The sequence below is a fragment of the Aedes albopictus genome, chromosome 2, assembly GCF_035046485.1.
Source record: "Aedes albopictus strain Foshan chromosome 2, AalbF5, whole genome shotgun sequence".
NCBI classification, from domain to species: Eukaryota; Metazoa; Arthropoda; class Insecta; order Diptera; family Culicidae; genus Aedes; species Aedes albopictus.
In genome coordinates this window covers 335125271-335138162 of record NC_085137.1, presented here as the reverse complement: position 1 = coordinate 335138162, position 12892 = coordinate 335125271, and the positions used below count along the sequence as shown (strand labels likewise).

Sequence of the window (12892 nt, the reverse complement as noted above, 5' to 3'; positions counted from 1 at the left end):
AAAAACCAAAAAATGAGCAATTACATCCAGTTTTGCCTTAAGTTCAGAATCTCAAATCGTGAATGCAAAACGATCTTCAAACTTCTCAGCGTGAAAAGGATAGGGTAGCGAACTACTTGGGCAGCGGCCGAGTGTTTTGGGCACTCTTCGCTATAACTCAGTCAATTCCAAACCAATTGAATTGAAATTTTGTACACAGCTAGATACTATACGTATCTCATCGCGTTCCAAAAATTGTGTCAATTGGTTCAGGATTGGCTGAGTTATAGCAAAAAAGTGCCCAAAATAGGACCCCTGCCGAGATGGTTCCACTTCCCTATTTCATTGATTTTACTTCTCAAACGTTTTGCTTGCAATATCAATAATCCCAATCATTTTCCAATTTGAGGTTTTCCACCCGATTGATAGCTTCAACTAGACGATGATCAACTAGTTTTCGTGTGAAGTTAATACGTTCAAAGCGAAAGCTTCACACGTACCCCATCATGCCCAGGCACAGCCTTCCAATTTTCCAAAAGTTGCCACATCCTGGCACAAAAAAGCACCATTTTAAAATTGCTTGCGTGTTTGCGCCGTAGGAATGAAACATTCTCGCCTTTCTGTGTTACTCGGTGTCGGATCGTGTCAGGTCAAGTGACTCCGAATCAACTCGTACTTCACAAGTCATGGTGGATTTCAACCAGTACAATATTCCGGTGTAGGCACTCCGGAGGTGAATTTTCGATTCTTGTTATGCCTTTATTTAGGGTAATTCATGTATTTTGGACAGGCTGAGGACAATGTTGGAAAAATCGTCTCCTAGCTTTCTTAGAAAGCAATTGATTATTTTGCAAAGTTACTAATACGCTTATAATATGATTGTACTTTGCGTTCCTGGTGACAAAAACCTTAACGAAAGCATTTTAAGCTGAGAAAATTACAATTTCCAATCGCCTGTTAGAATTGCATTTTGGACACCGAATATATGTTTTGGACACCCTCAGGTATATATAATTTGGACAGGGCAATTATCTCAATGTTTAGCCATAAATACTGCTAAATCATGGAAGTAGCATCAATTAACAAATATTTTCTTACAAATAATCAAATTTCTCCGCTTAACAGGCATCTATTATGAAAACTATTACAGTTTTTGCTAAAATCGATTAAATCACGGGTTCCCAACCGGTGGTCCGCGGCCCCCTGGGGGGCCGTGAAGCCAGTCCAGGGGGGCCGCGACGTTATTAAAAAAGTGTTAAATTTTTATTCTATTTTGTGCAAATTATACCAATTTTCAATTTTGTATACCGCCACCCCCAAAATCCACAATTTGAGGAGCAAATTTTCGGCTGCGCCGCTATTTTTCAGTTTCGACTCAAATTGAATGTATATCATTGTTTACGAAATAAGAGTGCCGAATAAAAAAAATGTATCATTGATCGTCGAAAATCGCTCCCACAATAAATTCCTGGCTACATCACTGTACCCAAAAAACTCGGTGTCGTTCATTTAATTCATATTTTTTTTCTAAAAAATTTCATTGGGCCGCAGATGTTTTGAGAATGCTTAAAAGGGTTCGCCACCACAAAAAGGTTGGGAACCCTTGGATTAAATATTGCCAGACCCACGGAATACGCCTCCAAGTATGCAATCGTAAAGCATTCCCATGTATTTCGTCAGGTGACCAAAATATATTTACAGTAGAAAACTTGTAATGTATTTTGGACACCATCTATTTTAAGCGTTCTAGATGAATGCTAAGAGATTGGCTGCCTAATTCTTCTTTACTGAACATTTTTCTTTGCAATAAGGCTTTTAAATTTCTTATGATTATTAGTTTAACGATTTTGAGGTGAATATTTTATGTGACTGTGGAGTGTATGTCGTCTTGCATACCTGTGCATTTGACGGGTTTTAGTGAAACAATTTACATTTTCGATAATTTTTAAGTAAATTCTTAATTGTTAAGCGTATTTTCAACGTAAGTCAATAGAATAGGGTCTATTTAATCCAATAATCGATATTGAGAAGTATCTACTTTTATTAGCTCTCAGAAACAAGACATACATCGCCGTGCATGTCCAAGTTACATACATGTCCAAATTATATTTTTTACCCTATGCATTAAATCATCTAGAAAACGCGATGCATGATTGCTTCCTATTCCTTCAGGTCATTGCAAGTAACGTCGGGTGACTGCGACTGGTAGACGAGTTTTTCCCCCATTTATTTTAAGTCGAAAATTCGAGTAATTGAAATGTAAACAAAATCATTCCCAGAAGTGGGGAGCTCTTGGCCCACGTGCATCGTAATGATGGGATTGTTCTTCCAACTAGTGACTATTTGCATCACATTTAGACTCGGATCGCGTGACTTGGCTGTTTGTTGTTCGCTGTCTGGGAAAATGCCATTCCATAGTAGCACTCGGTTCGTGTCATACACCAGGAGTCTAAGTGAGCAAGTTCCAAGTGCTTTCTGAAATATGTAAATTTGTCAGGCTACTAACACGAGTCATGGATCGTCTGAAAAAAGTATTATCTTGTTGGGCAGATTTGTATTGATTCTCTTGCTGTTATTCACAATCAGTGAGTGTTATTCGAAACGTGAAAAACAGGATTAGGTAGGAAAAGTTGAATGAACGTTGCAAATATGCAAACGATAACAATAAATCTCACGTTTCCGGAAATTTTCATAGCATAAATCATTCTACATCCAGGTGATACGGAAGCAAGAGTCACTTTAATTTGCGGCACTGCATTATTCTGTTTCACTTACTGTGGTGTACGGACCCCTATAGTAAAACTTAATTTTCAATAGTAGAAAAAATATCGTGGTATTTTCTAGATTATAATAATACATAAAAACAATCGAAAGTTTTAAGATTGAGATTTTATTCTTTATTAAACGTCCATACTCATAACTCCGAACCATAAACGTCACAATTTTGAGCTATACCTCAATTTATAGGGCAAAATATGTGGTTTTGAATTCTGGATCTAGCCGTGCATTTAGCTGTGGGCAGCAATTTGACGGTAGGTAATATTAAAAATTTAGCCAAGCGGGACAACTAACCAAAACATTGAGTTTTTTGTGTTACACCTAATTTTTCTGTTCAATTCTACTGATTCTGAATCAACTGCACGGCCACAGCAACCCTGTTTCCGTTCCAAACAACAACTCTCCCGATTAGCAATCGAATAAATGATACCACCAACCTTCTCTGCACGTTATCTGATTCACATCAATTCCACTCAATCGGCTGCCGCCCGTAATTGTGTCCTAATGACGATAATCCACCTTGTTTCGGGCTTATCATCGATGGAACAAAGCACGGCAACTGATGGGGCTACAGTTACGGCATACGGTTGACGAAAAAAAAACTGGAAACTGAAAGCTTTTGCTTTATGGAGCGTGATGTAACAAAACAGTAGCATTACTGGTTGGTCTTATCCATTGTACATTTGAAAGATCAGTTGTAACAACAGCTGCTGATTCTCATAATACGTCTGAATAGCTATTTATAGTATTATAGAGGAAGATTGCTTATGGAGTCTCCCCGAGCATGAACGGATAACTGCATAATATGGCAACATGCCAAAGACTGTCATCATACCCAAACATGATATTTGTCTGGTATTAATAACAACTTATTTTTGTATTGTATGGGTATTAACTAACCTTTTTCAATACCCTATTCAGGCTGCAACAGCTGGTTTTACTTCTCGGGTTGAAGAGTTGCCGGTCAAAAACTGTGTGTCTCAATTATTTTATAAACTGAATATTATGACATCTACCAGCGTAGCTTAATTCTGTATTGACTATTTCATGAGCGTTATGGCACATTCCTTTGACTCGGTGCATTTATTCTCAATTTCCTCTACTTGGTGTTCATTTCATTTCAATTCCTTTATCATAGAAACCGCAATTGGCAAAAAACAAACACCAGAAAATAATTCCACCGACAGACGGGCTTGATGGTCATGACTACCCTAGCAGAAGGACATACCTTACAAATACCGTGCGGAGACCAACCTGTGCTCTAGCACCTCAAGTTGGTATTGCTATATTATTCTACGTAAAGTTGTGAGAACACCACAATAACAATTGGAGGTATTTGAGCAAAGTTAGGTATTGATGTGGTATTGTTGATTTAGCTGGGAAAATAACTGAAGAACAAGATTTGTTATTATTGCTTTGTGCGTTCAAGATGCAAACGATGCCCAAATGCGCTTCAAACGCGGTAACACATGTTACCAAAGGCAACGTAGCAACCATAGCCAAAATCACCGCCAACCTAGGATTCGAAAGCTCCCACTGACATCGGGTTACTTGTTAGAAAATCTTACCGCATTTGGTGCTCCCGCATTTGATATTTGCATTTTGAATGCACACAGCAATACATCATGGAGCTATCAAAAAATGTTCCATTTAATAGCAAGACATGTTATTGCTTTGTTATTTCATACCTTCAGGATAACAAATAGAGCATTTAAAATTATGGTATGCATTCATATGCATATTGAAATAACAAGACTTGTTATTTTTCAGGTATTATTTATACAAAATTATGGTATTCATTTTTGTTATTTTGCCTCTTATGTCCACCTAATGAAGGGCATATCGAGGTATAATGTTATTTAAGATTAATACCTCGATATGTTATTTTGTGGTTATTCTTTTCTGCTCGGGTAGCAGCCAAGTGTTTACACTCCAATTGTCCAAGTAGTTTGTTTTTGTTTTCACAAAGGATCGTATAGTGTTTTTTTTCTTTTTTTTTTAATCTATACTATGGCAGTCAAGTCAGTTTCGATTCGATTGATCTTCATCCCCGCTCTGTTATTTTGATGTTCAATTCGATAATTCAACAAATGGAATAATGGATAATTCCCAAATGGAAAGATAATGATTGATATTAAAAGCAAGAAAACACAAGGTACAATTCCATGATTATTCGTCATCTTTTCGTACTTTTTTTTTTCTTTTGGCGCAGCATCACCACTAGGCTTGTTTCTTACTTCCACTGTTTCAAACTTGAAGCATTTTTCAATAAACGATCAACAAAGATTGAAAAGGCATATATGCTTTACGATACTTGATAATTGGTCATAATCAAAGAAGGTGGAAGAGAAAGGGTAACATGATTTAATGGACATACGATTGTACATATTTACAATAATTCAAGTTGAATGGTAAGAGTTACATGAGTTCTTGCCAAAAAGTATGTACAGTCGAATTCGATGTTGAGTTTTTTTTTCTTTCTAAAAATGATTCAACATTCGGGATTGGCGACATCCTCTTTGAATGCAGCATTAACTGGACAACCAAATGGTAGTAAACATCATCATTTATTCCCATAAAAACAATTCCTAGTTAAAACAAAAAAAAACAGCAAAATTCATAAAACATGATATTCTATTGCCAGCACATCCTCTAAATTGCTGCGTATACATGTGGACTATATTATAAATTGCGAGCGCTCCATTTCCATATTCTATATATACTATGCCTACAACAACGCCGGCCGGTTGATAGATACCAGACCAAGCGCCACCAATCAGAAAGAGGCTCATAAATTTTCAATTATCATTTATCGATTTTTCATCAACCTCCGGTCCGCACTTCCTGGATGTTGTTCAGTGTGTGCGTGCGAGTGTATGCAGGAAACATTTTCGACTGCTCAATTGGTTCAAGCACTTCTAGCTTATTGATTTTCACATTAGGCTATCGTTTCCTCGTTTTTCGATGCCCTCTTTCGCTTTCGGCACATTAGCTTAGGGCACGACGTCGTTCACAGGGTAGGGTAGCTTGCTATGACTTCAAACTTTTACGTATGTTGAAGGTAGGTGGGAAGTACGGTGAATGGAATGTTCAAAGGAAGGGAAGAGGTACTACTTTTGCGGTTTTGGTGGGTGAAGATTTCAAGGGTGGCTTTAAACATGTGTTGCACATAGTACTATATTTTTTAGATTTTTAATAAGTTATTTGTTGTTTAGAGGCTTTTGAACATGAAATAATTCGAAAAGTACATAACTTGTAAGTATTTTGGCAACATATTCGAAACCAGGGTCCTCGAATTTAGTAAGTAAGGGTATTTTCAGTACAAACGAACACTGATCACTGAGATGATCAATGCTACCCCAAATCATCAAATTGAAAATTTCGATTAAAAAACCTATTTGAACATGTTTTAAAAATTCGCCAATACTATGCAACGCTATGCAATGCATTAAAACACTTCTGAAGCTCCCACTCAAACCCGTGTGTAGCTCATTTTAGAGCCTATAAAGCCCCTTCAAATCTCTGGGACCATCGAAAACGCCCTGAAACCCCTCCAAAGCTTCCTCTTCATGAAGCGCGCCTAAGAGTCTGTGAAGCCATTAAAAGCTTCTTAAACCTCCTGAAGGTCCTGAAACTCCTTGAAACGTTATGAAACGCCTGTGAAACCGTTATGAAACTAACCTTAGAGCCTATGAAGCCCCGTAAAACACCTATGAAAGCTAATGAAACGGTCTGAAACACCTTGATATGCCTCTGGAATTCCCACTGAATCCGCCGTGAAGCTCACCTTGCCCATAAAGCCACCTAAAACCTCTCTGAAACTTTCAAAAACGCTCTGAAACGCCTTGAAACTTCTTGAAACCCCCTTAGTACTCACCTGTGAGTCTGTGAAGCCCACTGATAACTCTCTTTGAAAGGCTCTAAAACGTCCTGAAACGCATTTAAACACCTTTGGACTTCCTTAAAACCCAGGTGAATCTTACTGAAGAGCTTGTTAAGTCTCCTAAAACCACCAACGAATCGACGTGATAGCTAGAGCAAATATACTCAAATTGTTCTCCGCAACGTCATGATCAAAAATAGTCGAACACTACGGCACTCCGATTTGCTAATTCGACACTAAACCCCGTGTGATCATACACCAGAAGGCTCACGTCTGTACTGATTCAACAGAAGCGATAGCTCGCATCTCCAATCAACCGTTAAATCGTGCTGTACACTTTTGAAACACCATTGCACTTCGGATCGTCGGTACCAAAACCCCTCAAAAACCTTTTGAGATACCTTGAAACGGATTAAAATTGATCTGAATCTCCTTGAAACCCCCGAAAAGTTTATCTGAGAGCCTACACACTTAGAAAAAATGACGGATTACGGTAAAATTTTACCGTAACCTCAACAGCTGAACGTACGGTAAAAAGTTCGGTGATTTTTCAAACCACCGAACGTACTGCGAATCTCAGGAAAATGCATCTGTCAAAATTACCGGAACGTTCGGTACTTTTTACAAATTCACCGTAAAAATCGCAGAACGTTCGGTATGCTTGTTTACAAATGAATTCTCAATATCACTGAACGTACGGTAAATTTTACAAATTTACGGCGATTTTATGCGAGCACAAAAAAAAACAATATTTTCATAAAAAACGTCGATGATGGGATTGAATACATGGCCTTCTGATCAGGAACCACACTTGCTGCCACTGTACAAGAGAGTCTTGCTTGGAGATGATGCGCGAATTCTAATAGAACTGATGCTCGAAGCTGCCGGCGTGGCTGTCAAACGCATTTTACAGTAGTACGGTAAAATAGTCCCATCACCGATCTGTTCGGTAAAATATTCACAGGTCTCCTGTAAATTTGTCTCATTTCACCGGTTCTTCGGCGATTCCTTAGATTTCACCGATTTTCTCCTGCAATTCGATCGATTTCGCCGTAATACTGTAGTTTGCTTGTTTACAGACCAGTTTCGGTGATTTTTTTCACCGAATACTGTAATTTATTCTAAGTGTGTATGAAGCCCCCAAAAACACTCTCAAACTTCTCCAATCCCCTGAAACGCCTTTTGACGCCTTGAAATTCCCCAGACACTACCGTGACGCTGACCTGAGACCCGGTGAAACCCACCATAGCCCTCTGATACCTCCTGAAATACCTTAATACGCCTCTGAGATGTAGGTTTTATTTTAGTTTTTAGGAGATGATTTTTTTGAAAATAAAAAGCAGTTATTAAGTTATGAAGAGAAGACCGTTTTTTGGTCACTTGAATATCCTTGGGTTTTTCGAAGGATTTTTTCAACCGTGCGGCTCCGTGGTCGTGCGGCTAGGGTCACCAAGCTTAGTCGCATCGTGCTGAGGAGCGCGGGATCGATTCCCGCCGCAGCTGTCAGGAGAAGTTTTCGGCTGTGCCACTGGGCGTTGCATGCTAGTCCGTTGTCTAGTGTCGTGCTTCCTTCAAAGAGCGAAAAGCTCACTGGAAGCATTGAACGTGTCCGTGTCTTCTTTTCTTTTAACCGTCCAAATCAAGTTGAATCGTTCTGGCAGGGAACTGCCTTGTAGATCTCGTGAGCCTAACAGGTACTACGATATCGCTCACTTCCTCCTGAAACGATCGATAACAAGTATGCTATTGTCACGGTCGCCATGTGCCATTCCTTTTCCTTGCACTGGACACTTCGAAGGATGTTTATTGGTGAGCTCGTTCCATTTTATCATAATAATTAATGCTAAAGGATGTATAAAATTCTGCTCTGGTTTTTGTGTATTTATCTAACAAATATTGAAAAGTTCGTCACGTCATGTGTCGGCGCTAGTTCCAAATGCACATTTAGTAGATAATAAATATTTTTCTTTCATTTTTTGCATGTACACAAAAATTTGAATGGTTCGTCATCTTCGGTGTCGACATTTGTAATATTTTAGTCTAAATGAATAAATGTTTTGACTCAAATAAAGGTTGCATGAATTTCTGGAAAAAAGAGAGGGTCGGTAAAAGATAGACGGTGAACCATGCGGTAAGATGTTTCTGATTTATTTATAACGTGTTATTTTGTTAATACTTGTGAATTGATCGCGTTTAGCATTGTCTCGCGCGGAAACGCAAACTACAGATGCGTCGGTATTTAGCATTGTATTCTCCTTAGTTGCGAATGAATAACTTATGTAGAGTGAGTTTTGAGGCACAATAGATCGCGTTCGTCGTCCACGGTTTAGAAGGGTATTTCTTCTTGAGCGCATTATTAATCGCGAATCAAAACATGACATTCGTTTACCACGATGAAATCCTCAACATATCTCCATTTCCCCTGTCCAAACTCCTAGTGATTTCTCGTAGTAACGCAGAGAATTCCTCGGTTATTGGCCTAAGCGAGAATCACGTCATCACTTCCTTCCCTATCCTCAATTGACCTGCATTCGGACGCGGCCGGCGCTGGTATTGCTTATTGAAAAGTATTGGGATTCCAGCATTTACACAATGAAGAGAAAGCTAATCCCAAGCACCATCTGTTGGTTCATTATGAAAATGCAGTTGTCCTTGCAATAACAGAGGAGCAACCGCGGGCGGTCAATCATGCTCATGCTCATGCTCAATTATGATTTCCTCTGGGTAATAATGTGGGAGAAGATGCTATGGGAAATGCTATACCATATAATTCAATTGGCGTGTCATTGAATGGTGAGTATCCATGAAATTCGACCAATACTAAATCAGTAGAGAGATCCTATAACATAAACGTAAAATCCTGCGATGTTTAATAAGATGTATTGTCGCAATTGCCTTTTATTAGAGTCCGGCGGCGTTTGTACACCCGCAAGTTGTACAGCCGCAGTGATATCCGCAAAGCAAAACAAAAGATAATATGTTCCTGCCAAAAACAAAATCATGTGGATTTCGTGAAGTGATAAATGTTTTGAGCGTATTTGTGATGATCGGAAAGAGTGGCTCTGCGAAATGAGTATGCTTGCTGTCAAATTCCATGAAATGGGATAAAATTCTATGGTAATCTGGTGACGCTATTTAGTAATGATCGCGCTTATATCAGGAGCCGATGGCAGATTATCGCCATATCCTGAATTTTCTTGAGGGGCATAATAGGATTGGTCAGGTAAAGCTTCTTCATCTGGCATGTCAATCGAGCAACTCGTGGTTAATTCTTTGATAGACCTTTTGTAAGGAACATCCGTTGACGTAAACGGTCTGTGTGGAGAAACTTCGAATCGACGGCGGATTACAAGAAAATTCATCTCATCTGCGTAACCATCTCAAATCACATTTTTTTTTTCAATTTGACATTGTATAAAAATATAGTATTTGTTTAAGCAGTTTATTCATGGATACCGCCCTACTAATGAAATCCTTTTCTTATTCATTTGCAGATTCAACAGCAGTGTGATAAGCCAACCGCCAGCCATCTAAGCCTTTGAAGATCCGTCTCAGTAGTGATAATTAGTGTAACCGAAATGTGCCGTGTAGTGCTGTGCAGTGTTTCCGTCACGGAACACGCGGAAATGTCTTCATCTGATCGGTGAAAGCCACGTCCTCGTGCCATGTCATTGACTGCGTCACAACAACCACCAGCATCTCTGTTCGAACTGCCGCTGTCGAGGAGACCGTCGTCGTCCTCGCTCTCGTCTGAGTCATCGCTAGAGCTGGTGAGCTCGTCGGCGACCGTATCGCTAGAACAGCCGGAGAAATTTCCACAAGCCTCCTCGTCATCGCTATCGCTCTCAGTGCTCTTCGTACGAAGAAGTGGCGGGACAACCGCACATCAGCAGATAGAGTTAGGCGCAAATTCAGTTTGTTTCGAGTTCATTAGCGTTTGCGTGTTGCTATTATCCCTACCCGTAATAGTGCCCGGTTATCGTCTCGTAAGCATAGCGCATAAAGATGGCAATAGGCGACCTAGTTTTATGAGTTGAATAGAGAAGATGTCTGGATTCATGTAGCGGTGAGTTTCGTTAATGCGTAGCTAATCGACTTAGCTAGGTAGTTGTGTATCCTTTCCGTTCCTAAGTTTCCCTCTATATAATGTTACTTTTGGTGTTGTAGGGCATGCGAGCTGTCCTTCCGTACTGTAATGTGAAGGAACAGTTTGAAGAGTTTACTTATGCTAGACATGGAAATGGCTAGTTTAGCCGAAGCAACGCAGGCAAAGCGATAGTTCAACTGAGTGATCTCTCTCTGTATCTTTGCGTCCTTCCCCTTCTCTCTATATCTGTTGCTTTCGTATATGTGCGTAACCAGTGGCCCTATGGTGGGCGATCGCGACCGAGAGCGTGAAGCGGTGCGCTGGGAACTGGGGGAAACTACGCCACCCCCGTTTAATAATGGTGGGCCGGGAACCACGATGTGCAGCGGTTCGGCAGCGCCGGGCAGTTCACTGCCGGGAAGCAGCTTCGACGATGGTACCATCAATACAACAACGAACATCGGAGGCTATGGAGGAGGAGGCAGTAGCTCTGGCGGCATCGGTGGAGCTAGCCTACCGGGTGGAGGTGGAGCAGGCGGCGGTGGCGGCACTTCAGGCGGAGGCGGAAGTGCAAAGGAGGTACGCTATGCGCCCTTCCCTGTGCAATCTCCGACTCATCCCACCTCTGCAAGTTTTACGCAAATGTCCCAGGCACCGCTGCAGAGGGCGCATTCCAGGTAGGATACACCCGGGTCGATAGAAACGGACTTCTGAAATACAATGTTCATCTTATTCCTCAAACTCAGATCTATGTCATCAATACCACCGGAGCCCTTCATGATAATGCGCTCGAAGGCGCTCAATCGACGTGTTCTAATCAATGTAGGTGGCGTTAAGCACGAAGTCCTATGGCGAACACTCGAACGTCTGCCTCATACACGACTCGGAAGACTGCGCGAGTGTAACACGCACGAAGCAATATCGGAGCTATGCGATGACTACTCACTGATAGACAACGAATACTTTTTCGATAGACACCCGAAGAGTTTTAGTTCGATACTTAATTTCTATCGCACCGGAAAGCTGCACCTGGTGGACGAGATGTGTGTGCTGGCGTTCAGCGATGACCTCGAGTACTGGGGCGTCGATGAGCTGTATCTGGAGTCTTGCTGTCAGCACAAGTACCACCAACGAAAGGAACACGTTCACGAAGAAATGCGAAAAGAAGCGGAAAGTTTACGTCAACGAGAGGAAGAAGAATTCGGCGACGGAAAATGCGCACAATATCAAAAGTACCTCTGGGAGCTCCTCGAAAAGCCGAACACTAGCTTTGCCGCTAGGGTAAGTTTAGCTCGTTAGCGAAACCATCTTCTCCGGCTGCGAAGCAAGACTGGTTCTCGGTAACGAGAGTTTTTCTTCCCTTTTAACATAACAACCAAGATGTTCTTTTCAGGAATCATTCATCATCGATTATCGCATTAAGTTCGTGTTCTCTTTAGTTTCTTTCCGATGGAATCTTTCTGTTTCATTAGTCTCCTCGATTTGCCCCATTCAGTTAAATCTACCCCTCTGCTCCCACACCTCACTCTCCTCTGCCGCCCTTCGTTCGACGAACAAATAGTCGAAGATAAGTAGCAAAGAAACACATTTTCCAAACCAAATTCGCAAGAAAACAACCAGACTGTCACATTTCGGTACGATTATTCATTTCTCCAATGCTTGGCCGGGAAAAAAATGAGAAAGACTGTTTGTGAAAGTGGATCGAACATCGTCGTCCGTCGCCGTAGGTCGGAGTTGGATTCGAATTGGTACATTGATGACTGGCACAAGAAATCCAAAGACAGATAACCACTATAGGCAGGCAGTGTGGCATTTGGAATATGGTGATTTTTCAGGATTTACATGATAAACAGGAGGGTGGGTATCCGATGCATTAACTAGCTCAAATGCCGGAATATAGTACGCATTAGGCTATTTATCAAAATGAAAACAATTTGTCGGTTTTTGGCGAACTAGCAAGATTGCTCCAAAACGCACCAACGAAGTAAACACGCTTGAATAAATAAAAAATGATTTATGGATTTCCAGTTCGATGCTAAAACACTGCAGCACTTGATTCTTGAATATCAGAAAATCAATAAAAGAAACTAAGAGGAGCTTCATCAAAAATTCTTCCAGCAAAAATTTTAGAGGTTCTCAAGGATTAGTTCCTCCAGGAAAGTTCT

General features: G+C 40.6%; 1 protein-coding gene across 14 annotated transcripts in view; it reads left to right on the top strand.

The window, feature by feature from the left end:
• The window catches only part of LOC109398038 (potassium voltage-gated channel protein Shab), a 382157-nt gene that overhangs the window by 220261 nt on the left and 149004 nt on the right, over positions 1 to 12892 (top strand). For 11 of the 14 annotated variants that reach the window (XM_029874584.2, XM_062852564.1, XM_062852565.1 and 8 more), the window contains 3 exons: positions 10135 to 10538; positions 11003 to 11404; positions 11474 to 12008. In XM_029874584.2, coding sequence (XP_029730444.2) covers positions 10306 to 10538; positions 11003 to 11404; positions 11474 to 12008 — 1170 coding nt within the window. In that variant the 5' untranslated portion in view covers positions 10135 to 10305. Of the gene's footprint in view, positions 1 to 10134; positions 10745 to 10807; positions 11405 to 11473; positions 12009 to 12892 lie in introns of those variants that run through there. The other 3 variants (XM_029874590.2, XM_029874588.2, XM_062852569.1) reach the window with 3 other exon arrangements.